General features: G+C 43.7%; 3 protein-coding genes across 5 annotated transcripts in view; 2 read left to right on the top strand and 1 right to left on the bottom strand.

The window, feature by feature from the left end:
• Positions 1 to 169: 169 nt before the first annotated feature.
• On the bottom strand, positions 170 to 10,894 carry SETD4 (SET domain containing 4). 2 transcript variants are annotated; one of them, XM_063345831.1, is made up of 11 exons: positions 10,842 to 10,894; positions 10,205 to 10,308; positions 9,004 to 9,099; positions 8,343 to 8,380; positions 6,717 to 6,805; positions 5,608 to 6,037; positions 4,661 to 4,835; positions 3,906 to 3,987; positions 3,468 to 3,548; positions 2,313 to 2,436; positions 171 to 1,414 (listed from the first exon to the last, which is right to left on the bottom strand). In XM_063345831.1, exons 2-11 carry the CDS (start codon positions 10,272 to 10,274, stop codon positions 1,280 to 1,282), a joined length of 1,320 nt encoding a protein of 439 aa, XP_063201901.1. In that variant the 5' UTR covers positions 10,275 to 10,308; positions 10,842 to 10,894; the 3' UTR covers positions 171 to 1,279. The 2 variants fall into 2 exon arrangements, with proteins under 2 accessions (XP_063201911.1, XP_063201901.1); XM_063345841.1 differs by lacking the exon at positions 10,842 to 10,894 and having other exon boundaries at positions 170 to 1,414; positions 8,343 to 8,414; positions 10,205 to 10,246.
• An 8-nt stretch (positions 10,895 to 10,902) lies between these two features.
• On the top strand, positions 10,903 to 19,214 carry LOC134520465 (carbonyl reductase [NADPH] 1-like). Its single transcript, XM_063345855.1, has 4 exons — positions 10,903 to 11,057; positions 12,110 to 12,429; positions 15,959 to 16,066; positions 17,942 to 19,214. Exons 2-4 carry the CDS (start codon positions 12,144 to 12,146, stop codon positions 18,376 to 18,378), a joined length of 831 nt encoding a protein of 276 aa, XP_063201925.1. The 5' UTR covers positions 10,903 to 11,057; positions 12,110 to 12,143; the 3' UTR covers positions 18,379 to 19,214.
• A 5,297-nt stretch (positions 19,215 to 24,511) lies between these two features.
• The window catches only part of DOP1B (DOP1 leucine zipper like protein B), a 51,722-nt gene continuing 50,693 nt past the window's right edge, over positions 24,512 to 25,540 (top strand). For both annotated transcript variants that reach the window (XM_063345817.1, XM_063345808.1), the window contains exon 1: positions 24,512 to 24,792. The gene's annotated coding sequence lies outside the window, so the exon portion shown is untranslated. The remainder of the gene's footprint in view (positions 24,793 to 25,540) is intronic.

The raw sequence follows: 25,540 nt of genomic DNA, 5'->3' as shown, positions 1-25,540 counted from the left end.
ACACAGTAACATCCTTGTTCACAAGGTACCAAAGAAAGTCTGAAAGTGCATTTTAACTTGAATACTTAACCGTTTTCACCTGTTGCATTTTTTTCTTTAAATTATATCATTAGCTAGAATGCCTTTATTGCTGTATACCATTTCATTTATTTCAAAAATAGAGAAGTCTTGTAGAAAACGAAGCAATATATTTACAAAAATAAACTTTTAAGAAATACAGTTCTTTAAAAATGCTAAAAATAGTAATGAAAAATTCTATTAAATGTGATTCCCCATAAAATGGAAAATAATCACAACACAACCACAACTGTAAATGAAGTTTATACAGCTTAAATAAGGGTCCTGCCCTGAAATGCCCTTTGAAGAAGTCTCTCTCCTCTAAACAACATCAGAAGCTCGAGCTCCCTACTTAAGTAGAACTAATACTGAAAGGCAGTTCATGAGACTATCCCCTTGTAGCCAGGATGGGAACATTTCTCAGTGTGATCACCAGAACTGACTGGAAACAGAATTAATGGCCTGGGTGGTCCTCCAAATAAGAAACAGAGTTCAAAGTGATAAATCCTTTCAGTTGCCATTTGCAGCAGGAGTCAGAACAAGAACGAGTAAGTTTGGAGGGAGCTATGAGAGTAAAGGAGGGAAATTCACACTTCCTTATAGCCGAGAAACACTTGGGCTCAAACTGCAAAGGGAATGATTTGGAGTCGGTCACCATAGGACTGATCTGTGCTCTAGTCCGCATCTACTATACTTCACCAATGAACAGGCACTGCGTGAACTGCTAAGTCTTGGGGACATGTACAGATCTCAGGGAAAAAGTAAAGGATCAGTACAGGGCAAATATAAGTGGCTCTGTCCTCTTCCTCTCTGTCAAGTGCCAGAGCATAAACACACGCTGAGGAGTATCTGCTTGACCCTACGATCCATGCTTTAGCCACACAGGCAGCTGTAAAGTCTAGGACTGCTGGAGTCCACAATCCCGGGGCTGCTCAAATTACCCTAGAAGCTGTTTTGCTCACAGCAGTGTGATTTGGATGAGATGTGATGAAAGCCACCTCTGCTGCCCCCTAGCACTTGGGCTACCTTTAGTACTACTGACAAAGGTCAGCAAAGAACAAAATAAGACTCTGGGTCCTGTGTGACCCTGTAAACAAACCTAGGCATATTCTGATGACTTTTACAATATTCTTTGCTGCTCAGGTCCATTAAAACAGTTGATCAAGGCCTATCCATGGCCAAAGAGCTCCAATCAGCCACAGCTATCACAGTTCCAGATGTGTCAAGTTGTTGCGATATTCAAGTTGCAAAGAATCTCAGCTGATTTTTGTAGTATCTTCAGGTCTTCCAAGCGTAGTGCTTCTACCAAAGTGAGCTGGGTTTTGAGGTTCTCTTTGTTCCTTTTCAACTGGGAAATCTGAAATTTATACAAATGGGATTAAATTACTAAAAATTCAGATTATTTAATATAGGACACAAACATAAAATTTGTGTAAAGCTCCTCTGTGGTAGGGATTCCATGAACTCTGTCAAAATACAGTATTTTTTTAACCTTCCACCAGAGAAACTGTAATAGTAAAAGAAAAAAAGAAGAAGAAAATAAAGGAAAAAAATCATGTGTGGACAGGAAGCAGACCAAAAACAAGAAGAGGAAGGGAAATGCTTACGTGGTATCCGGCTCCTAAATCCATACTATCCTCAAGGTATTGCTCAAGACCAGATTCACCTCATACTCTGTGCATGTAAGTGTTTCTTTGCAAAAGTGTGGTTTTGACAACCTTTTTCCGTGACAGCTATCCAACTTGACATTAAGTACACATGTTGTTTGCCAAAATTGAGAAAGGAAGGAGAGATTGTTTTTCTAAGAGTACAGACCTCCCTCACAGCAGACTGGGTGACATCGGTAGCTCCATTTGGCTTGACTGGCTTTAATGACCACAGCCTTCACTTTCTGCAACAAGGCACTCATGGCTGGTCTGCAACATCTTATGTGCCCACCTCACACAAGCCTGCATTTTCTTTTAAGAGGTAACCTCAACAAACACATTGATACTGTAAGCAGAGCAAAGTTAAACACTTCTCCCTTCTTTACACGGCTTCATGTAAGCTTTGTAACATGGCTCCTTTCTTTGCTGCAGCCACAAATTCTGCTGAGCAATTTAGTGCTGTCAGTCACCCTGGAAACAAAGCCCACACCACCCCACTGTAGTCAATTCCTTCCATCACTCTGTTCTCACCCGAGAAAATTACACTGCTGTACATTTATGCTAGGAGAGAACAGAATCTGGGCTACCTCGTTCTTCCAGTCAAATTACCTGAAGAAGGGCATGTTGTGTCTCCTCTATTAAAAAATGGCATATTTTTGCTGTCATAGTCAAAGTCTGCTGTTCGTTTCTGGCTGAAATTACATCACCAAGCAGTGTTCTCCTCCAGGAAGTACTAAAAGAAAAACATTTGAGCAAGACACAATCATTTACTGTATTCCCCAACTGAATGACAAACATATGGTCATGCTAAGAATAACATTGCTGGCATAAGGCAAGTAGGGTCAGCATATAAGAAAAAGGCACACGGCACTCAAATATGAGACTGATAAGGCAAGTAAAAGAGAAGAGGGAATTAACAGTCTGGAGCAGAACTTCCAATCCTCCAGCCCTACCCCTTCAGCCAAAGGCATGGTCTGAATTTAGATCAATGCTTCCAGTCTTCACTGCTCTGCCATGCTGCCACCAACTTCAGCAGCACCAGCAAGGAGTAAAAGCTATTCACCCAGAACTTACTAGCATGGCTTCTCCTAAACCTCACCTCACATACTCACACACTTCATAGGCTTGAAACCAGCACCACAGGGATTTATATTTAGTTCTTGTAATCAGCTTATTCCACTCAGCAATGCATCTTTTAAGCATAAACAGCTTCAAACAAGAGAAAACTTTTTTTTATTATTTTTTACTATAACAAGCAAAGCCCAGGTAACCATCTTCTATAGATGTTGTTTAAGGCAAATTTGCCATTTGTAACAAACGATCAAAACTGCGCTGATGGTCACTGGAGATGAATTTCAGTGATTTATTTGGCCCTAGAATTTCAGAAGCAGCCTGTGGAACACATGCTTCAAAGAAATTAAGCATGGTCAACAGCATTTAGAAGTCCCATCAAACCAACAGGAAAAAGGTCTGGAGTCTGAACCTTAAAGTAATATCTCGTTCTCAAAATAGAAAGGGAAAACAATGGGGTTTCTAGTGTTTAAGACAAGAAAGTAGAAGACCAAAGCACCACACAGGCAATGACTTTACATTATGTGGTGTTCTTTGCCTTTCCTCTTTTCACTTCTCACCTGGAGTCAATGAGATAGACACAGGAAATCCAAATTGTCCCAGTATCTCACCTCACACACAGCCAGCAAAAAGCAAATAAAGGGAAATATCACATGAACGTTGTCTAAATATTCAAAAAATACTGAAACTTACAATTCATCTGCTCCAAGGCTTAACAACTTGAGGGCTGTGAAGAGTCTCCAAGATGGTCCATCCCATCCAAAGGTCAGGTTTCTAAAAAGTCAGAAGTGATGTGATGCAGAAAGTACAGGTAATGTTTTGCAGCAAAATAGCTTCCTTCCTCACAAGTGTCAACAAGGGAAGAGCTGTTCTTCAGAACTAGAGCACTCCTTGACTCCCCTTACCCTGCTTCTATCCACAGCTAGGAGACAGCTTGAACCTTGAAACTTCTCTCAAGCTTTGATATTGGCGTTTACCACTTCCACCTTCTCCCACAAACAGCAAGCAAATCAGTGTGTTAAATAAAACAAATAATTATTTTATACTGGATTTTGATACTAGAAGTAAATTTGACTCCCAGAAAAACTGAAAAGAAAGCTCACATGGAAACAAAACACTCCAGATACCTACTCTAAGAAATCATGGTCCCGTAAAATGGAAATTTTTGCATTTCTCTGCTTGTCCAGTGGTGGAAAATATTTGAGGAGAGTATCTGCACAAAAACACATTTTTGATATTTAAATAAATGTTATGCAGAAGAAACCACAATCCTCAATTGTGAAGTGACATTTCAACCATATTTTTCAAGTAGCTAAAGGACAAAGACAAAAACCTGCTACATTTTGGTGAACTTTAACATCATAAAAAAATGTATCTACTTCTCAAAATCTATCTACAGTCTCCAGGATTGTATCCTTATAATGGAAATCCTGACTCAAACTGAAGTTATGAACCACTCTCAGCAACTTTAGTTTGTGGGGATCAGGACTTAAACCCTGAAGTCAATGTTACAGTCTAAGACATCCAGTTGGAAGCTCTACATACATGCTGGTAAGAATCACAATTTTACAAAAGGAAAAGTTTCCAAAGAACACTGAATTTTAAAACTGCGATCCCTGTATTCTATGCTGTTCAAAGTGCTATCAAACTCTATTCCACTTCTTGGAAATACACACAAACATCTTAATGGCACTAAAAAAAATAATCATAATGCCTTAATATGCATTGTGCATATACTTATATATATGTATCTGCAAGCGTATGTGCTTCTTCACTATCCTTTAGTTATCCCTTTGGACCCACATCTCCTGCTGAGATTAACATGCTCAGATGCTCTGCTCTCTACTATTGTACCTTTCAATGTTAAGACAATCTATATATCCAACCTGATGAGACATAAACACTGCTGTGAGGGTTATTCGTGGCAACAAATCCATAGTCTAGTAGCAGTCGCTGATTATCATGAGGCCCATAGCAGATAAAGATTTCTTCATATTTTTTGCACTGTGAATTTGTCCAAATTTCATAGCTTCTTGTCTGCTCATTAAATGCAGCCTTTACCTTCAAGAAATTAAAAAGTTTTACTCTTGGCAGGAAGACAGGGTGAAAAAGGAATCAGAGCTTAAATATTAAAACCCAACAGTATTGAGCATTCCTCTAACTGCAATAAAACAGATAGTGTTACAGATGTCTGAAAAGGCAACCCATTTGGACAATTCCACACCAGGATTACTCTAAAAATACTACTACAAAGAACAACAGACATCAAAACCTTAGCCTGCAGGATGTGCCACCCACTGTGTAGACTTATTACAGAGGCCCCAAATCCACAAATAAAGATGGCTTCATGCAGAGCCATCTTTGGCTATCCCAGCTCTATGTTGGCACACAGTCCCTGACATAAGTTGGAACTGCTCTATACACTTTCCTAAGGCTGCCCACAAGCTTCAGCCAGAGGTGAAGTACACAGGACCACATAACTTGAGATTTGTCTCCGGAGCTGAGCCTGTAGCGAGAGCAGAGGAGGGTTATATTTGCAAGTGGCTCTTCCCAAGGGCTACCCAGCCATTGTGGACTCTCCGTGTACCTTTGCTTTGCTACATAAACTGAAACATTTGAATCCTCTTTATTCAACTGCCTTGGACTGAACAGCAAGCTCCAGGGTATATACGAACCATGAGTATGCAGCGTGTGTGTGTCCTCAATAGACAATTTTCCCACTATATCTCTCACTAACCTCCAGGCACTCCTAATCCATCACATAAATGCATATTGTATTGAGATAGTGCATTCACAAGAAAATAAAATAAGTGAGCTATTTTTAGTTTCTTACCTGAACATTTGGACTGTGGTTTAGCAAATCTAAATATGGTGCCAATGCATAAACATCTGGCTCAAGAGAAAAACATTCCCTCTGTGAATGTTTCATGTATATTGTCCTGGTATTAATAGTGCACCAAGCCCACTCTAGAGCACTGTAGTTAAAAATAGTTCCTGTGTCCTCAGCAAACAAAGGCTGCAGGGAAGAGAAAAAAGCCTTGGAAGACAAGTACAACTCATGGACCGTTGTTCTCTGTTCCTGAGCCTTCTTTCTTAAAGGTTCAGGAAGAAGGCTCACTACATCATTCTCCAAACAAACAGGGCAAGTGTATGTCTTGGGTAGAACATCAAGATATGGCTTCCACAGAGATTTCTCACCAGCATGCTTCTCTGCTATTAAAAACGTGCACAGTGCTATCAATGGAGATACAGGAGGCTTCCATCTATTAGAAAATAAAATAAAAATATCAACATAACAGATACACAGAGGTGAGATAGGAAATGGATGTAGCAGTATTTTATCTCTCTTCTAGTTCTTTTAAATGTTATAAATAGCTCCTATTTTAAACTTCTTTGTACTTCATCTCCAAGTCCTTTTGATGATTTCAAAGGGGCTATAAAAAGCTGGCTCACCTTTTGTGTTGTTTTTCAGTTGTTTGGGGGTATTGGGTTTGGGGTTTGTTTGGTTTTTGGGTGGGGGGGCATGCTTAGGATACGCAATGAGTACTCATCATCCAGCATAGGTCTTTGTTCTGAATTTTCTAAAAGGCCATGTTCATGTGACTGCTTTGCAATCCCATTTTATCCCCCTTCTCCTATTGAAGCATATTCATAAATTCACAAGAAACCATCCATAACTGGCATTTAGGTCCAAACTGGCTCTAGAGGCAGGTCAAGTTCAAGCCAGTACCACCCCTCCCGTTCTGCCTAGCTAAAAGGAGGTGCTCTGTGTCAGAGCCTTATTTATCTGAGCATTCTACATGCATGAAAAGTCCACAAGAAACACTCATACAACTTAGGGCATTCAGTTTAAAGCCTTACCACCACTTAAGATGACTAATCTACTAACGAGCAACCCACAGGGAAGGCCAGCTTGCCCAAAAAGTGTCACTTTTCACTTACTTCATAATGTATTCTCCCAAGCAGCTACTAAGGACAGTGCCCGTGGTGAGCAAGCATTTCTCAGGCAATGAAATAACCAGATCCCCTGCCTTTGAGGGAGGAAAAAACAAAAACACGACACACATAAAGAATAGTAAAGGTCAGGTGTAAATGACTCCTCTACTATGTGATTTCTGAACAGACAGACATTCCCCAGAAAACACTAATGTCAGGAAGCAAACAAATGTGATGTTGAACTTGATGGAAACTGGCATGGTTTTAAGAGAGTCACAGCCCAGGAAGGAGGACAACTGCAGTCAGTACGAACTGTCACCTGCAGAAAGTTAGCTGTTCGCAGAAACTTTGGTGTCTGGCTACTCACTTTCTTTGTACTGAGATAAATTTTAGATTAGATCTCACAAATACTTGAACTTCTATCAACATAGCAGTATGTGGTAGGGATAATTTAGGTAATGTCTATCCTGACCTTGTTTATCAAGCTGGTGTGTGTGTAAATTAGGTTTCATGCCTGGCTTGAGCCTTATGCGTCCATGCCTGTAGGGACAGGACATGAATCAAGTCAATACTCTCCCCTTCCCATTCCTCTCCTGAGTTTCCTTATCTTCCTGAAGCCCAGTTGAGCCTATGTCTCATTTCACTCACTGCAGACTCCCACCATTGTGGATAACCTGAGCCTCTGGCTTCACCTGCTGGCTCTAACCCTGAGCCAGCATAACATGGACTGTTCTCCACACAATTTCTCCACTGCACCTCCTTCCTACCTCTTGCTATAATCTCTATTTTGCAAAAGGCTCTGGGTCTGACTCCTTGTTATTTGATATCAAAATATTCCCATACCAGTTAGGAAATTTCTCCAATTCAGGAAATTTCTATTTCCTGAGAGGCACTCTTCAGTAAGAGTTCAGTCTTTCTGTGCCAATATCTGAAGGGCGAGGTATTTTTTCTACCGTTCCCCTTTTCTGCTGGGAATGACAGAAATGATGATTCTATTAGCTGGTCTACCAACAAAGAAGAGGGCCATCAAAGCGAGCTTAAAGCCATCGTTTCACATCATGGCTAAGATAACCTAAAGCCAAATGCTGCTTAAACCCCACCACTTTCCTCCATCTCCCTTCTTGACACGCCATTCCTCCAACACTGGTCTGACCAAGATAGGAGATTTCAAGGAGCAAAGCTATCAATCAAAGCTAGTTAATTTTTTTGAAGAGGGAGTTTTCTGTTAGTTTAGCTTCCCAATGCAACTTATCACACGAGTGGGGAAGACTGCTACAGACAGTGCAAAAGAAGCTGTGGGAGACAGTGGCTGAGGGAGAAGGCATAGAGGAGGGAAGAGGCCTGCTCCTTCTGCTTTCAGTTAGCCACTGATTGCCATAAACTGAAACACAAGACTACATGCTAAATCTCTGTAAATGAGCACAGGAATGTCTTCATCCTACAACTGATCAGGGTACATATGACATCATCTTATGGATATGCCAACACTACTGATTCTGTATTAGGCTAGAAATTACATTCACAACAGGGACTGTGAAGCCATTGCCTGGAATTTTGAGCTCTGCTTATTGCAAAAGTCATGGCATCTCAAAGAACCTAAGAACCTCTTGCATTAGAACCAAAATTACTAACCTGAAGAGCCCTTGTTGTCATCAGTCCTCTTCCTGTATCTGAAGTAGGAACAAAGAGGATGCTTAAATACACCTATATATGTAAAATACAGGAGACTATGATAAGCTGCAATAAGTTAACAGGCCAGCAAGGAAAAGCTCTAAAAGAACATATATTATCTCTTACAGATCACAAAAGCCAATTATGGATTGTTTCAGACATATACCTCATTTCTTTGTTCTCTGATTCTCTTTTTACTTTTCAGAACCCTGTGAAAGCCCTTCCCCTGCAACACTTGCTGTCCAGTTCTAGCAATTACTCAACTTCTTTTCCCCAAGCTTAAGAGATATTACTTTCTTTAAAACTGTGCTAATAACACTTAAAATCTTCATTTCTACAAGGAATTTGACATAGGTGTGCATGTTTTGTAGCATAGCAGAGTATTCCTCTACCAGAGTTTTACACAAGAGCATCTTTATATAAGAAACAGTTAACAGTCATACCTACTTGTTTATGTTAAATGACATTCTCATGCATTTGCCAGGAGTCCTTAAAGGACTAACAGTAACTGGCTTTTTTTTTTTCTTGATGCCAGCCAGGTTTGTGACTCCAAATGAAAGCAGGAATCTAACATTCTTAGAAGAATGAAATGTGTACCACCAATAAATAATTAAAACATTACCCCAGAACTGTGCTGGCCTTAAATTACTGTCTTCAAATCCTCTGTCTTTCAGCCACTTCTTAAGATTAATATATTCCAGTTTGTGACTGCAGTTGACTAAAAATAAAAAAGAAGGGATTAATGCTATACAATAACACTCTACAGGAAAATAAAGAAAATTGAAAAATTTTACTGTATGGTCAGAAAAACTGTATTTTGGACATTTTAGGAGAGCATAATAGAATAGCAAGAAGGGCTCCCCTTGAACTAGCTTAATAAAATTATTGGCGTCCGGGAACTGGGAAATAGCAGAACTGTGGGAGTTATCCAGCATATTCAAGAGTCAAAGAATTTAAGAATGACATAGGACTTCCCATTAGCCAGAAAAGGGAGCTCACGATATCCACCATTCTCTGCTTGGAAGGGTAAATGAATGCTAGAATGCTTGCATAGAAAAAAAATAACATTTAGGAATGTTATTTTCAAAGCAAAAAGGTGTTTGACAAATATACACCACAAAGTGACACCTTGACAAACAACTGGTCATTTTATTATTGAGCAGTGCTTCCAGCAGTGTTACCTGAAATGAAAGCCCTCGAAACCAAAAGTAGTTTAGAGAGGAGATATTGCTTTATTCGACGTCAGGTGCTAGAGGGAAAACCCACAAATCTCTCACACCTTACCAGGATATTCGCCCATTATTTATACAAAAAAATATTCTCATAATTCTGCCTACCTAATACATAACTCCACCTAGGCTTACATATTCATTAGGATGACCAAATAGTCTTTTTGCACATGCGTATCAAATTTTGCTGTGTTGGCAAAACACTTCTGCGCAAGCGTGAGTGTCGGTGGTCATTTGGGTAAGGAGACCCTTCCTCACGTTATCCTTTTAAGGTATTGAGTCATCTCAGGACAGTAAAAGTTTGCTGTAAGTTTGCCAACTTCTTGAAGATAATAAGGATGTTCTTTGAAGTAGCCATAACTCTATCCTAATTGGTACAGGAGTATATACTTGACATATAGAAGAACCCTGAAGTGATTAACTACTTCTGGTTGTCTCCTCATTATCACGATCTGTAATATCAGCTCAGTGACTAACTTTTTACACAGTAAGAAAGTCAGTAATTAGATATTTTCTCACACAGTAAGAAGGTTAGTAAGAAACAGTTATTTTAGAAACAAAGCAGAGCCCTGTCTTTGGTAACAGCGGTAGTACCTCCATCCATAAAACTCTGCAAGTGTCTTCTTTTTCTCTTTCGACCTGTCCGGCCTCTGCTTTTCTTCATATTAAGAAACAGATGTTGCCTTATTTAGACAACCCTAATTAAAAAAAAAAAAAAAATTACTTAAAAATACTTAAAGTCCCCTTCAAATATTGCATGTTTCTTTTGTTTCTTTTACCTCAACGAGAGAAATCAGAGCTCTGCCTGCTTAATAAGCCGCCTCTCTACGGTTTAGAAATGACACTACAAGCAAAGCCCTACAGGGTGATCGAGGTGAGGGAAGCGGGGAAGCCTTTTATCTCCAAAAACCATCTTGACCGCGGCAGGGCAAGCCCCTGCGCTCCCCCGCCGCTCGGCCAGGCCTCTCCCCGCCGTCCCGGCCTGACAGACGAGACCCCGAGAACCGCCCGAGTGAAATGAACACCGCTTGGATTGCCCGTGCCCCTTCCCATTTTAAGGCAGAGAAGACTGAAGAGCGGAACGAGAAACGACATCTCCCCTCAGCGGCCCAAGAGCGGCTCCGGCTCCCCACTCCCTCGCAGGCTGAAATGGCAGCGGGGGAGAGGGCAGAGATAGCGACACCGCCCGGTGTCCCCCCACCGCCGCCGCCGCCGCCTCACAGCCGCCCACCTGCCAAAGAGGAAGCAGACACCGCCATTCCCGACGCTGCTCCACCCCCGGTCCCCGCCCGTACCGCCCCTTCCTACCGCGGGAGGCGGGCCGCTCCCGCCGCCATCTTAGGTACGTGCGTCCGCCCGCCCCCCGTGTTGTGCAAGTCTCTGTGGCAGGTGGCCAGCTCGTCCTCCCCTCGTCGCCGAGCAGAGCTGAGGAGCGAAGGAGGGGAAGGTACGCGGGGTGGGGGGGGGAAGGAGTGCGTGCCGGCTGTCCCTCCGAGCCCGCCCTGCAGCTCCTGGCTCCATTCATCCCCTTTGCGGGGCGCGGCGGTCGGGGTCGCCCCGCGGGGAGCAGGGAGTTCCCTGAGGCGCTGGGGGCTTCGTCGTGGGTCTCGGGTTTGCTTTGCTTTGCCTTGTCTTGCCTTCTCACGTGGGGAAGAAAAAGCATCCCCGAGGAGGTGTTAGTGAGGGAAACGTGCCGTTTTGCGGTGAGGTGGGACCTCCGCGGTGGACTGTGAGGGTGGCCGCTGGCCCCGGCGAAGTCAGTCGGTAGCTGGGCAGGCTTTTCGGAGCTGGTTAAGGTTTCGCCCTCACTAGATGTCTGTTCGCGGTTAGTTGCAAGGTGATTTGGAACAGGAATGGCAATTAAGTCAAAAGTGAACAGAAACAGCGTTTTGAACTCGATTTTATGGGGGAAATGCATCTTTAAATGTGTTATGTCTGTGAGGGGAAAGAAAAACAGCAAGGAGGCTCTGTATCTAGAGCTGACTGGTGTGTTAAACAGGAGAAACTGTCTGTAGTCCACTGTTTCGCTCTAAAAACGCTAGAATTGGTTCTCTGCCTGGCACTTGAAGACCAGGCCACTCCTCCCCTTTTTTTGAGCCTGAGTTTTTCAGCTTTGGCTGCATCTGTACTTGAATTGAACCAGTTGAATATCCTTCAAAAGAAGGAAATTGTGTTCCTCTAAGGTGGATGTGCAGAAGAGCTTACTCTCATCAAAAGTTAATTTAATACTGAAGATTAGACATTGACTTTCTTTCTTTTTTTTTTTTTTAACCCAATCACTGATTGGCCTTTCTTCAAGACATTAACACCAAACATGTATTTCTTTGCAAATATCTCATGCTGCTTTAGTAAGTTACAGTTAGTGTGCACTCTAATGTAGTTTTACATAATTCGAGGTAGAATTCTAAATAGGATTTTAAAGAAAAAACACTTTAATCCATTTTCAGATAGCTATCTTTGTCCGTCCAAGCATGAAACTTTCTTCTTTGCCATTTGCAGTTACTGTCACTTTGGCATACATCCAGAGAGGATAATGTCCAGTGTGCCGGTGGCTGTGGTGACCGGGTCCAACAAGGGGATCGGATTTGCAATTGTGCGGGCTCTGTGCAAGCAGTTCCCAGGGGATGTGTACCTGACAGCCCGAGACCCCGGCCGTGGCCAAGAAGCAGTGTCAAAGCTCCAGGAGGAAGGGCTGCGTGCACTTTTCCATCAGCTGGATATCGATGATCTGCAGAGCATCAGAGCTCTTCGTGACTTCCTAAAGGAGAAATATGGAGGGCTGAATGTGCTGGTTAACAATGCAGGGATCGCTTTCAAAGGTAGGAAGCAGACTGTCTGGGATAGTCCTATGTGCTACAGTGCTACATGGAAAAAGATAGTAGATGCCATCAAGAATTTTAGAAAGCTTCTTATATAGGACTTCTGTGCCAATGGCATGCTGCTTTTTTGGCTGGGCAAGCTGCCTACCTTAAGCATGATGAGAGGGCAATGTGAAATGGATCTTCCTCTAGCATCTGTTGGGCTAACTGTGCGCGTAAACATGTTTCCCTGGAGTATTGTATTTGCATCACATACAGAGCATGAAAATACTTCACACAGTGCACGTGAGCAGAGTTAGGTTTATTGCCTCAATGCCCATGAGTTTCATCAGGCCCATGGGAGCCCTTTATCTCTGTGAATATCAGCTGTGTTCCTTGGGGATCTGTGTTTTCTCTCTTCTCAAACATACTTTGTTCTATGCATTACCCATTCAAGGATTCCAGTTGATAAAAAAGAACCTTTGTCCCTGGGTGATTTTGTCATCTTTGTTTAACTTTCTCAGGCTGTTCGGTTGCCTATAGAACAGTTAAGCTAAGACTTGCTGTGCGGAGCAAGAATTTATCCCTTTCATCTTTTAGTGGACAGGAAGGCAAGGAAAGTGAGGAAGACACAACCGTTGTAAGGTAGAAGAATGCATTTTTGTGTAGGTGTTTACAAAAACAGTTTGAAAATCATGTTAGCTCCAGATAGAGCAAATCACAAGCATGGCAAGTTCATTTCCCTGCCAGTACAAACTTGTTCCATATTTTGGGTGTTTTTTTCATTTTATTTTAATCTCTTTGCCTGGTCTCTAGTTAGGACATGTAACTGTTCAAGCACAGTGTTGTGCTGACTCATCTGCTTGCAGCATGAGTTAAGGATGCCTGTCAGGTAGTGCGGATCAAACCTCACCTGCTGCTGAGGAAGGAGCTTCTCATGTAGTGGGAGTGCAGCAATGATGTTCTGAAGTCCAGTCACTGTATATTTTGCATGGTACTTCGCAGGAAGATTGCTTGTGTTCAAGATCAGCTTAATAGGAGGCAACTTTTAATATGAGCTCAGGATGTGCTCAAGATGTTACAGTCTTTTAACTGTTGCTGCAAGGTTTTATCTCTGGCTATGCTTATCATTTATAAAGCCTGCGGGTGCTCAGGCCAGTATTTCTTCAATTCATAACCAAGTCCTTAGCTCAACCTACAGTGAGTTAGTGCGAGACTGGGCTGCAGCGGCAGCAATCGAAGTGCAGTGTATGTTTTCTGTTTCTGATTTTGCAGCAGCTGTAGCCTCCATCGAGGTGGGTACCTGGGCAGGTGAAATACAAACTCCTCAAATTGCTGCAGCAAGATTTGTTAGAGCTCATCTGTGAGAGATCTTAGATTTATTATCGTGGAGCCACTGAACAGATAAACAAGTAAAATAGCATAACCAATGGAGTTCCTATTAACATCCTTTATTAAACCGTAGATTTTTTATTTTTTTTATTTAGAAGTTGCTTCCAGATGTTTAGCCTAGACTTTCTTCAAGCTGACAACTTACTGTGAGTCAGCAGTAGCTCATACAATTAAGAAATGTGATAGAGGAGCCAATTGTAGCTGTTGTTGTGTAAGTATCTAGCACAGAGGATATAGGGTTTAACACCTGTGTAAGAACTTGCTGTGATGCTTAGCTCATATTTTGGCTTTAATTCTTGCTTCTGAGATTGACATTTCTATCCAAGCTTGCTTCTCTCCTCGCCAGGTTTCTGCTACCATCCCAGATTTATGCTTTCCCTTCTTTATTGTAGTACCGTGTGTCATTGCTGTCTGTCAAAGATTAGATTTGTCATTAAATTTCTTTTATTGTTCAGTTTTTGTGCTGCACTACAGATAGTCCATCAAAGTCCTTAGTCCAGCAAAAACTGTTCATGTATGAAATGATTATGTACCCGTGGGTTGCCTTCTGGATGAGCTTCTGTGAGAACAGTCATTCTAGTAATGCTTATTAAATCAAAGGAGCGTGTATCTATCAGGTGTTACAAGTAATATATCTTGTTAGAAAAATGAGTGGGTTTTGGAATGTAGGGAAGCTTTTCTCTTGCAAGGTGAGTATGGAAGTGTGAGTTTGGTGTTGTGTAGGTTTTTAGTTTCTTCTCCCACTGTCATAACTCTTGCAGTAGGTCATGGTCTAGCTTCATGTCTCAGATTTAAATGCAAGCAAGCGATTTGCAAAACTTTATGCCATTGGTGCCCACTGCTCGAGAGTATAAATAAGTTAGCCATTAAAGCTGTGTTTTGCAAGAAAAACACAACTACATCAAATACTAAATGACCTGTTAACTGCTTCTCTTTTGAGTTTACATAAGTCTGAGCTATGGAGACAAGCGAAGACCTGCCTAATCTATGTAGGTGGCCTTCATCACTGCAAAGAGAGAGCCTGTAGCAGAAGGGGAGGGATGCTGTTACTTCAACTCTTACTTCCCCCTCAAAATGGAGGATGTGTAACATATGGCTTATGGCTGAGCCAAATTGTCAGCTGATGGCACATCCTACCCCACTTTCAGTGGTGGCAAGCTGTCAATTCTGTCTGATGAAATCATATGCTTACAGTGCAGTTCCATGGTCTGCTTATGCTTACCTAAATCAGCTCCCGTTCCTGGCTGCTAGTTCCCACTCCTTAGTTTGTGTTAGCAGCAGATCTGTCAGTTCAGGAGGTTATTTATGACACAAACATTTATCAGTTTGGGGGTTGGTTTGTTGTTTTTTTTCAGACTGCATCAAATCTTACCCCTGCATTCTTTATAAAAGCCTTTACAGTGTTCGTTGCAATTCAGTACTGCTCTGACTTCCAGTCCCAGCTAAGAACCCAAGACATGACAACATAAGAGTCAGCATATAGAAGCAGTTGTCTGCCATGTTGTTGGATGTTAGTACTGGGGTCATAGTCTAAGTTATACATCTTCAGTGGCAGCATCCTAGATTCAGGATCTTCCCTTCTGATTTCCTCTCTGCCCCCTCCCTTCCCCTGGTACGTCAGGATGGTTGCAAAGTGCTGTGCTATGCATTTAAGAGGAGAGGGCACCTCAAAGTTTACTTGCATGTGGTAGTGACAGCCCAGACTGAGCACTGGGTGTGAGTAAGTGCAGGCAGGTTAGTGGGCAGGTTGGGGAGCACACCCTGTGAAAGCAGTCTTTCCTTGTCTCTTCATGTGAAAGACAGAAAGATAAATGGCCTGTGGGTTGTCAAATGACTCTGCAGAGGGATAAAACTGAATCTCCTGGGTCAAAGCTAAAGCCTCCAGCTAAGAAGAGGTGAAAATGTAATTAGGTCATTATAATATAATATTGTGGAGCTGGATCTTTTCATAAGAATGTGTTAGTGATATTGCTTTTTTTTAAAATGTATTTTAATTGATCATATGCCTGTTTCCTAATTCTCAAAAAAAAAAAAAGGAACTAAGATAAACTTTTGGGGTTTGGTAGTTTGGTAACTTCCTTTCAAACAGTAGTACAATTCTGATTTATTTTTTTTATTTATTTATTTTCTCTCCCTTACTGCCACCTCTTATGAGAAGTTCATGACACAGCTCCATTTGCAGTCCAAGCAGAGGTTACGCTGAAGACAAACTTTTTTGGAACCAGGAATGTTTGCACAGAATTGTTGCCTCTTGTGAAGCCTTATGGTAAGCATAACATAACAAGTAGAGAAATAGTTTTATATGAATTTTGGTCTTCATTAAATGGGAAAATCCTGTCCTGCTGTGTCAGAAGCACACAGCCCCACAACAAGAGGAGTGCACCTTGCTGTACCGTAGGTAAGAGGCTCCCAAAATGTCTCTGCTGTGTATACTTACATCTACTTTCAAGCTGGTCGCATTCTTCTGTTATGAATTGAAGTGGAATTCTCATGGTGCCTTTAAGAAGACAAGAAGAACTTAACCCCTGCATGTTCTGTCCATGTTATCTGTCTAGATAAATTATTATTGCTTCAGAAAGGACCTTTTGATGATATAACTAGGATAAGGAAGTACCTAAAACCAGTGTTTCAGCTGAGTTTCATGTGACATGCCCATACTTGCTACTGCTGAAGAAACCTTCGCAACAGGCTGTTAGTCTGTCTCTGTCTAGATCACAGCCTTTGCTGTATTTGCAAGTGTCTAGTGATGTAGTTATAAATGGCTCTTATCATAGAATACCAGGTTGGAAGGGACCTCAGGGATCATCTGGTCCAACCTTAAAGATGAAGGTTATACTTGAAGAGGTACATTAAGTTACTGTGGTTCGGTGATGTTAGGAGGAACTGGAAGAAACGACTTTACCTAAAATGATAAATAGAATGGACCAGGGTCAGAGAAGAGATGTGTATTGATAATTTAGCAACATGCAAATGATCTGTACTTGTTGGATGACTGTCCTGCTCAGGATGCTCCCTTTCTCGAAACCTGGGAGCGCTGGAAGTGCCCTGGAATGCTACTGACATATCACAGATTATTTGAACAGAGGGTATTTGGATCCAGTACCCACACCAAATCTAAGTTGTGTTTCTTTTTTTTTTTTAATACAGTTCTTTTTGAGACTTGTGATCACTTGGTATTTTCATGGTTATTTGGATAAGTGCTTGCTGCTATGAATGAAGTGTTGTCTATACCAACAGTTAAATACATCTAGGTTTTTAAGAGAGAAGAAGTTGAGTAGATGAGAGAGAAGCTGGGAACTGTTAGTCCCTAGGGATGAAGGAAAGCATAGAGCAAATTAATTCTGGGGGCTTGTAGGGGAGAGATTAAACAGTTGCAAAATTGCAATTTAGTCCTGTTGTACTAAGGGTGAAGGACAAATACGCTATAAAGTTGTTAGCAGAAAGGATTAATTTCTGTGGTGTTTAATATCTAAACCCTCATGTTCATTCACTTGTTCGTAGTCTGAATGGCTGTGAACTAGCAAGAAAGAAGGGAACTGTAACATAATTTTAGGGAAGATGAGTGAATTACTGATTCAGCTGACTCATTCCTCTGTACTGAAGTGCTGGGAGATAAATAGCTTACTGCAGTTCTGCATGCTGGGATTTGTAAATCTTAAGGTATTCTGTAAACAATCTGATGGTTTCACTGTGTTAAGAACTCGATTGATTTTTTTGAGTTCTGTATTGTCCTGGCTTTTGAGGTACATTTTCACAGCACGTTACTCAAGCTGTTGCAGAAGTGAGAGCATTTTCAACCAGAACTTCAAGAGTAAAGTCTGGTTGCCGTTACTGAGAAAGCCACTTACTACTGTGAATACGCCTACAGATTGTAACAGGCTATTTCCTGGAAGAATACCTGAAGTTCAATGGAGAGCTCTTGCAGGTTCACACCTTAAATTACCCCCTCTAATGGTATTCACTAGAAACACTTGATGTTGAGTTAACTGTGATCTTCCAGAAGCTCTGCAAAATAGCCCACACAAAATCGTTTGCAGGTATTCACTGAAGTAGTGAATACATAACTGTAGAGCAAGCCCACTTCAGTGTCGGGGCTTGTTTGTGTGTGTAGAACTAATCAGTCTTTATTTTCTTTTATCAGGGAGAGTGGTGAATGTCTCTAGTATGGTAAGTAGCTCAGCTCTGGGAGGCTGCAGCCGAGAACTACAGCAAAAGTTTCGCAGCGACACGATCACTGAGGATGAGTTAGTGGAACTCATGACGAAATTTGTGGAAGATACCAAGAAAGGTGTGCATGAGAAAGAGGGTTGGCCAAATACTGCCTACGGGGTATCCAAAATTGGTGTCACGGTCTTGTCCAGGATTCAAGCCCGGATGTTAAATGAGAAAAGAAAAGATGACCACATCCTTCTCAACGCCTGCTGTCCTGGATGGGTGAGAACAGACATGGCAGGTCCCAAGGCCACTAAATCACCAGATGAAGGGGCTGAGACCCCAGTTTACTTGGCCCTTTTGCCTTCTGATGCTGATGGTCCTCATGGCCAATTTCTTAGTAACAAAACTGTTCGAACCTGGTGAGCTTATGTATGGGGACCCGTGCAAGCAGTAATGTGACTGTGGATTAGCCTGTGCCCTGGGAGGGCATTTAGCCAGAACAGTCTCATCCTGTCCACAGCAGCAGCAGGGTCCTTTGTCATTACAGTGAGGGTTACAGTTATGGTACTCCTCTGGGATTAAGTCTACACTGGGGTACGCTTCCCGACGGTCTCCATTAGCCTGCTCACAGAATTGGCTGTGTAGCCCAAAATCCAGTTTGTGGGTGTTCCAGCCCGGATGATACAGGCTAATTTGATGTTCCCCTAATGTAGAAGTGCCTGACCTTGTTTACCTGAATTTACTCTTAATTAAATCATTGCCAGCCCTTCTCCCACTCCCCCGAGACAGATCTCTGACATGGAGTTGGCATGAGGAAGCAGATGCCTTACTCTTTCTCAGCACAGTAGATGTTTCTAGGGACCATAGTTGCTTCTTGAGGTTGTGCAGGGTTTCTTAGAGGAGCAGCGGGTTGTTCTGAGATCTGCAGTTTGACCAGTTTGGGGGGAGGCTAATAAGACCAGGACAGAATCACTGCTGTCTAGAGATTCCTTATTATCAGTTGCAAATGGAATTAGGTGAAAACAAAAATAGCGGTGACATACCGTTAACAGAACTTCATCAGTTTGCTTTATAAATATGTATATCAATAAATGATTACTTGCTGATTTGTATTCATCCAACTGGCTTATTCTGATACTAAAGGTTTATAATGTTTGAAAATACAGTTTCACTTCTGCAGCGAAGTTTGTAGCTGGAATGTGTGATATTTGGACTATATAAAGAGAAAATAAACTACATAACTGATACAGCAAACTATTCCTCTGGACTTCCAGTTCATTTATTGCACAGCCAGAAGTTTCCTTATTAAAAACCTGGATTAAGTGCTCCCCCAGGCTGTGGGGCAGGGGGCTGGAGTGAGGTGGGGTTTGGTCACGCGCAGGCTATAACCCTGCAGCGCACTCTCCAGCAAGGTGGGCACAGCCCTGCTTTTGGCAGGGGGAGGCTGCTGCCCTCTTCCCCGTGCTGTGAGAAGCTGAAGGAGCTGAAAACAATTGCCTATAAACCTGTCATTAGTAATGATGCATCAGCAATGGACATGTTAATTCTTAATCGGGAGTCAGCAAGACTATGCCAAAGTGGCTTAGCTGACTGGGTTTTACATGGGCTTCCCCGGTACAGTTTGTGTTCAGGAAAGCCTTGGAGCAAGAGACATAAATAATATGAGTGGTTTTGGTAATCACTTATCAGCACGGAACAAAGGCGTGATTGTTAGTTGGTTTTTTTTAAGGATACAGTAGCTATTGTTTTTATGAAGATGGAAGTATTTGCCATGTGAGTCATGCCCCAGAGCTTGTGGAAGAGCAGGATGAGTGCTGCCCCAACAGTTCTCACGTTAATCTATTCTCAATGAAGAAAAAAATCTCAGGCCTTTAGTTTAAGGGCAACAGATCAATTACAAAATCCCTGCATACAAGTTTTTAATGCATTTTATGTACTGACGACAGACTGCCTACAGTATGATAGCGCCAGAAGCCATCCAGTTAATACAGTAACTTGACTGTCATTCTGATGTGCAACAGAAAGAACCGTAGTTTGTGTGTGTTCTTCTAGTTGTCTCAATGACAACTCCCAGGAGGGCTGTGCCCTGGGAAGAGGGCTGGGACGGCTTGGGGCAGGCTGCCAGGGAAGGGCTGTTTGCTGGGAGCAGAATCGGAGAGCAGCATGTGTGGCAGGCTGGGTCTTTGGACAGGGCTGGCATTGTTCAAACAAAATGACAAAAATGTCTCTTTCTTTTTTTTTTTTTTTTTTTTCCCCTAAGCTGCCTGCCTCCCTGCTTCTCTCCCATGTCCGTTGTGTCTGAAGTATTTTGTTGCTTTCAAATTCTGGCACTCTTGCCACGTGGTTATTGTGTAAAGTTTGAGGCTTAGGAACGGGATGAAATAATAATGATCTGTTCTACTGTATAAAACTTTGACACATGATTTACTGTTTTTCTTTTTATGGCGTGTCACTACCATTTTTACTTCTGAATTTATTAGCCAAAGAAAATGCCGGGCAATGCAGTAGCTGCGGTGACGCGAGACAATGGAGGAACTGGATTCACAATTGTGGGAGCTCAGTGGAGGCAGTTTCTTGGGGACACCGTGGCTTGTGCTGGGCACAGTCAGGCAGCAGCGGCAAAGCTTCAGGAGTGGAAGCTGTTCCTGCTGCCACCATCAGCTGGGTGTAAGGAGCATGCAAGGCCTCTGGGACTTTCTGAGGTCTCCCTCGGCTACAGACATCCCTGTGCGCTGGTTGACAATGCCACTGTCATTTTCAAAGGCTGTGATAGGCAGGGTGTTGGGCAGAGCTTTGCTTTTGAAAGCCAGGGATCCAAAGGTTACAGGGGCAATCAGTAAGGAGACTGGTCTGCTCTCAACCATTTTGAATGTAATGGGGATTACAACCAGGTTGTTTCTATCTGGATCCCCTGTGATGCTGATCGTTACGGCATGGGACAGAGCTTCGTGTCCATTCCAGTTCCAATGCTGTGAAGTGCAGCACATTTGGCTTTCACAACTCCACCATAGACCTGCCTAGAGAGTTTGAGGTCGGTTTACCTAAACAGATGAAGAGAATATACCTAGCTTAACATGTTGTTTCCTTAAATTTTCCATTTAACTGTTTTCCTATATAAATAATGAAGATGACAAGACCTCTTGAGAATCCGTTTATGTCCCTAGATAATTTTAATTGAACCTATCTCTTAAAGTAGTACAACCTAATGTGTAGGCAATGTCATGACTTGGAATGTCATGGTGCTCCTCTCAGCCCAAAAATATGTCAAGAAAATTTAGATTATGTGTGCAGCCCAGTATTACTTAAAACCCTTCACTGCAGAATATAATCCAAACTCCAGTGTCACATTAGTATAGGGATGTTTTTTCACTTTTTAGTCTCAAATAATGAAAAAAGAGAAGGAACAATAATAATGCTTTGCAATGGAAATTCTTCAGTTTCATTTTGTGCTGCAAAGACTTCATTTTGGAGCTGACAATAAAGGAAACTGTCAGCTGGACAATGTTCGTGTCTTGGAGGCCAGCTTTCATCATCCATAGAGCTCTCCACAAGGTCAGCTGTTCATAGCACTTCCGTCCGAATGAACAATACTCAACTGCACATGTCCCAGTTTGGATTGTTGTCTTGTCTTTGGACCCTGCTCACTGACCCAGAGTTGTCGTTACTGAGCACTCTTAAAATCCTACCCTGTCTCTCTTCAGGTACGTACCCACATACTCAGGCGCCCTGATCTGATGAGCATTGTCTGATTTTGTTTGGTTGGAGTTATATGGTATTTAGAGGACACATGGCAGTAGTGGCTCTGGTGGTGGTTTATTTGTGAATGTATTGGTTTAGAGTCCACTAGGGAGATAAAATACTGAAAGAAAGCAACTCGTTAAACTTCCCTCAGTAAATAATAGAAATGCTATATAGAAATTTCTTATTTTAAATTGTGAGGGATATTTCTAAAAAAATAATAATAATCTGACAAGTGATAAATGATTGGAGTAGACTTTCCCAGTACACACCAAACAGATTTATGTCAACGTCATGTGAAAGTAAATGTGAACGTTCATTAGATTGAAATGCAGCCTGGCTGTCTCCAGAAATGATTACATCAGTAAATCTATTGCTTGATCCCATCCCAAGGACCAGGATTTAGCATGGGCAGTGCTGCCACGCTGCATATAATAAACTGATTTATAGCCTTTCCTGAAAAGAAGTCTTGAAGGGTTAGTATGATAGGCATGCTTTGAATTAGCATAACCTCTGAAACAAAACCCAGCACTCAGAGTAATTTTTCCAGTGATTTACCGACCAGCGGATTTGTAAGCACCAGAGCAGAGGAAGTGGCTTGGTCTGGAGTTCGGTTGGTTTGGGTGCATGTTCGAAGCAAATCTTCCCATCAGGCTGAGCACTTCCATGGCCTCTCCATCAGGAGATGCTCTGGTGCGGGAGCCCAGGAGGGTCCCTCTCCTCCACCTGGCTGCCTGGTTCTTTAAAATTCCATTCCATAAAATTCTGTCTTGTGTTACAAATGGCGAATGGGTTCAAAAGTTAGGTGGAAATCAGAAGGAAAGCAATACAGTTAAGCACTCACATACAACTAGTGCAGTCAAAGAACACAAATTTGCAAGGAAAAGAACTTCTAAAGAGATAGCAAACCGTCAGAAACTAAAAATATCCTGAGTAACATGTTATATTTTAGGACATAAATACCACGTGTTAAGGACATCATCAAAAATAAAAGTTCTTTGCTCAGTCGGGCGTATATTTAGAAGCACTGACCTTCATTTCCAAGAACTAAGCTACGGTACCTTCAAAGTTACAAGAACTTAAAGTTTAGAAATTGAAACCTAAATTGATGGCGTTGCAGTTTAGAAAGATAAGCCATGTTCATGCCCGTAGTACTGCATATATTTACTGCCTTCTATACCTGAGGAAAAATGTTACATTCAAATGATCAGCTCAGTTTATTCTATTAGGAGGAAGGCCCATCTGAATTTAGAACCTGGTTGCGCGTATGCTCCAATGCCACCCCATTTCTGAAGATTTGTCTTTTAAAATGACGGCAGATCTGTAACAAAGCTGTAAATCATTGCAAAACCTTTTGATATTTTGCTGCACAAATTCCCCGCAACGTGTTACCTGTCCCTCTGAGGTTACCCAGCCTCTCAGGCATCCCCTCGGGGCTGCGGGCAGACCCCGACTCCCCCCACAAGGATGGGACGTGCAAGAGCCGCCTGGGCTGTATGAGAGCTTGTGAACAACTGCTAAAATTTTGTCGTCAGGTACGACGCGCTGAAGCTGGGCCAGCAGTGCTTTTGGGTACCTGGTCCAGCTTTTGGAGGTGCACACAACTGGGGAGTGAAAACACAGATGGAAGCCTTCCCAGCTTGCTTCCAGCCTTCCAGCATCTGCATAAAGCTGGCGCATTAGCTGCCAGTAACCCGAGCTTTTATTTGCTAGAAGAACAACGTGCCAAATTATATTACTAAAAATCTAGCTAGGAAGGGGAAAGGTAGGTGGTCTCAGGGAAATAAAAGAGTATATGAACGTAAAATTTACTGGAGATCATTGCTGAAACAGTATCCATCATAATCTTAAAAGCCACAAGTTTCTGTTCTCTCATCTTGAATAACTGAACAGGTTGTTTTTCCATGACTCTTCCAGCAAATTTGAACTACCAGGATTATGTTCTGCATGCATGTAAAAAAAAAAAAAAAAAAAACCAAACCAAAAGAAAACAGAAAAAAAAAACCCAAACCAAACCCCCAAACTGAGGTTAAATAACATATTTCCACAGTATATAAATCCTTGTCTGGCAAGATCATGTATTTTATTTTCCATGGGCATTTTGCTAGTTTCTTTTTTTTTTTTTTTTGCTGTAAGCGTACTAATAATCTAGCACATTCACTTTTATTACTGTAACTTTTGTTACAAAACTCTTTCCAGCCTTTTATAAAGAGCAGAGGGTTTCCTATCTTGGACTCGAGCCTGCCGTAAGTGCGACTGCCGGGTCCCCGGGGAAGCTGCGTCTCCAAAATTTGCCTAAAAACAGCTGGAAAAGAAGCAAAACTGTTAAACGCGCCTTTACTGGCTCCGATGTAATTAAGGGAGATTCTGAAGCTGGCTTTGCCTTGGGGGAGGAGGTGACAGCCCCCGTTGCCCGGCTCCGCGCTGGGACGCGCGGCGGGCGGGCGGGCGGCGCGACGCCCCGGCGTGGGGCGCACATGCGAGGTTGCGGCTCCGGGAAGCTGCCACCTTGTTTCCGGACCAGCCGGGGCAGATGCACCGCGCAAAAGCCGGAGCCCGGTCGCCTCCCGCCGGCAGTCGCCGCCCCGACGCTTCCCCCGTGGGCCCGGCGGGGATCGGCCGCGGGTGGTAGCAAGCGCCCGGCCCTGTCCCCGACCCTGTCCCCGGCCCACGCCACCAGGGGGCGCTCGGCGCCCGGCGCCGGCCGCCGGGGCGTACCACTTCCCCGCGGGGGGTGGCGGATGACCCGCTGCGGGCTGTAGCGCTCACCGACGCTGGCAGCCTTCCTTCAGTGCTCGGCAGCGGGTAAAGACGTGAGGGGTCGCCGCTGGGCGGGGGCACACAGAGCCCTCCTGCACCTGTCGCGGGGCTTTCCTGCTTTCCCCCCTCCACGCTGTATTCAGTGGTATCGCCCCAGCTGCCGGCTGCGGCGCGGCCCTGGCGGCGCGGGAGGGGTGGGGGTGGTTTTTTTGCTCCTTCCCGTTGCCATAGAGACTGCGGGGAGCCGCCCCCCCCCGCCCCGTCCTGTCCAGCGCCGGGCTGGGACACGTCGCCGTCACCGCCGCCGCCGGACCGGGAGCTTCGCGGGGCCCTTGCCAGGTACAGGGGTGGCGGGGAGGAGAGTGCCGCCGCGGCCGAGCGTGTGTTTGGCGGGGTAGGGGGGACGGGACACGCGCGGGCAGCCGGGGGTGACCCGCCCCGGGGGGGTGGCTAGTGGCCCGGCCGAGGAGGGGTAGCCCGCCCTGTCATCGGCGCTGCTGCAGCCGGCACGGCCTCGGCGGTCCCTGCCCGCCCTGGCAGGTGAGGATGGAGGGAAGCCGCGGCGGAGCTGCCCGTCCGCGGAGGGGGTTGTCCTGAGGGGGGGGTGCACGGGCCGTCACCGCAGGGCGGGCCCTGAGGGGGGCCCCGATCCCTGAGGCGGGCCCCGGTCCCGCCGCGGCCGGGCCTGACGCGGTGCTGCGTGTCCCCCCCTCGCCTCCGGGGGCCTGCCGATCCGCAGCCGGGCTCCGGAACCAGCGGCAGCCGGCGCGGGGGTGGCGGGGAGGGAGCGCTGCCCGCAGGGGCCCCGCAGCCCGGGGAGGCAGCGCCTGGTCCCTTGGGATCAAAGCAGAGCGCCCGCCTCGTTAACCTGTCTCCAGACAATGCTGGAAGTTGATGAGTAACTATCAACGCCTGCGTTTGCTAAGGAAGTTTGTGACACGGGATTTGGAAGACGTGCCTGAAGGTCACTAGCAAGTGGGTTTTGTTTTGGTTTGTTGTTTGTTGTTTGGTTTTTTTTAATCTTCCTGCCTTTGTATACAAGCACAAATACGATCTATGTGCCATATTTAGATTATTGGATTTTTTT

The sequence above is a fragment of the Chroicocephalus ridibundus genome, chromosome 1 (genome assembly GCF_963924245.1).
Source record: "Chroicocephalus ridibundus chromosome 1, bChrRid1.1, whole genome shotgun sequence".
Taxonomy (NCBI): Eukaryota; Metazoa; Chordata; class Aves; order Charadriiformes; family Laridae; genus Chroicocephalus; species Chroicocephalus ridibundus.
Note: the sequence above shows the minus strand (reverse complement) of the source record. Positions and strands in the feature narration are given on the sequence as shown.

What these genes read in the sequence shown, in the direction of transcription:
- SETD4 (XM_063345831.1), bottom strand. Translation starts at nt 10,274, where the DNA reads ATGAAGAAAAGCAGAGGCCGGACAGGTCGAAAGAGAAAAAGAAGACAC. An exon ending in TGACAACAAGGGCTCTTCAG is followed by an intron (nt 6,806 to 8,342) that starts GTTAGTAATTTT and finishes CCTCCCTCAAAG; the next exon opens with GCAGGGGATCTGGTTATTTC. An exon ending in TTGGGAGAATACATTATGAA is followed by an intron (nt 6,038 to 6,716) that starts GTAAGTGAAAAG and finishes ATTTTCTAATAG; the next exon opens with ATGGAAGCCTCCTGTATCTC.
- LOC134520465 (XM_063345855.1), top strand. Translation starts at nt 12,144, where the DNA reads ATGTCCAGTGTGCCGGTGGCTGTGGTGACCGGGTCCAACAAGGGGATC. An exon ending in TGCAGGGATCGCTTTCAAAG is followed by an intron (nt 12,430 to 15,958) that starts GTAGGAAGCAGA and finishes TCTTATGAGAAG; the next exon opens with TTCATGACACAGCTCCATTT. An exon ending in GCCTCTTGTGAAGCCTTATG is followed by an intron (nt 16,067 to 17,941) that starts GTAAGCATAACA and finishes TTCTTTTATCAG; the next exon opens with GGAGAGTGGTGAATGTCTCT.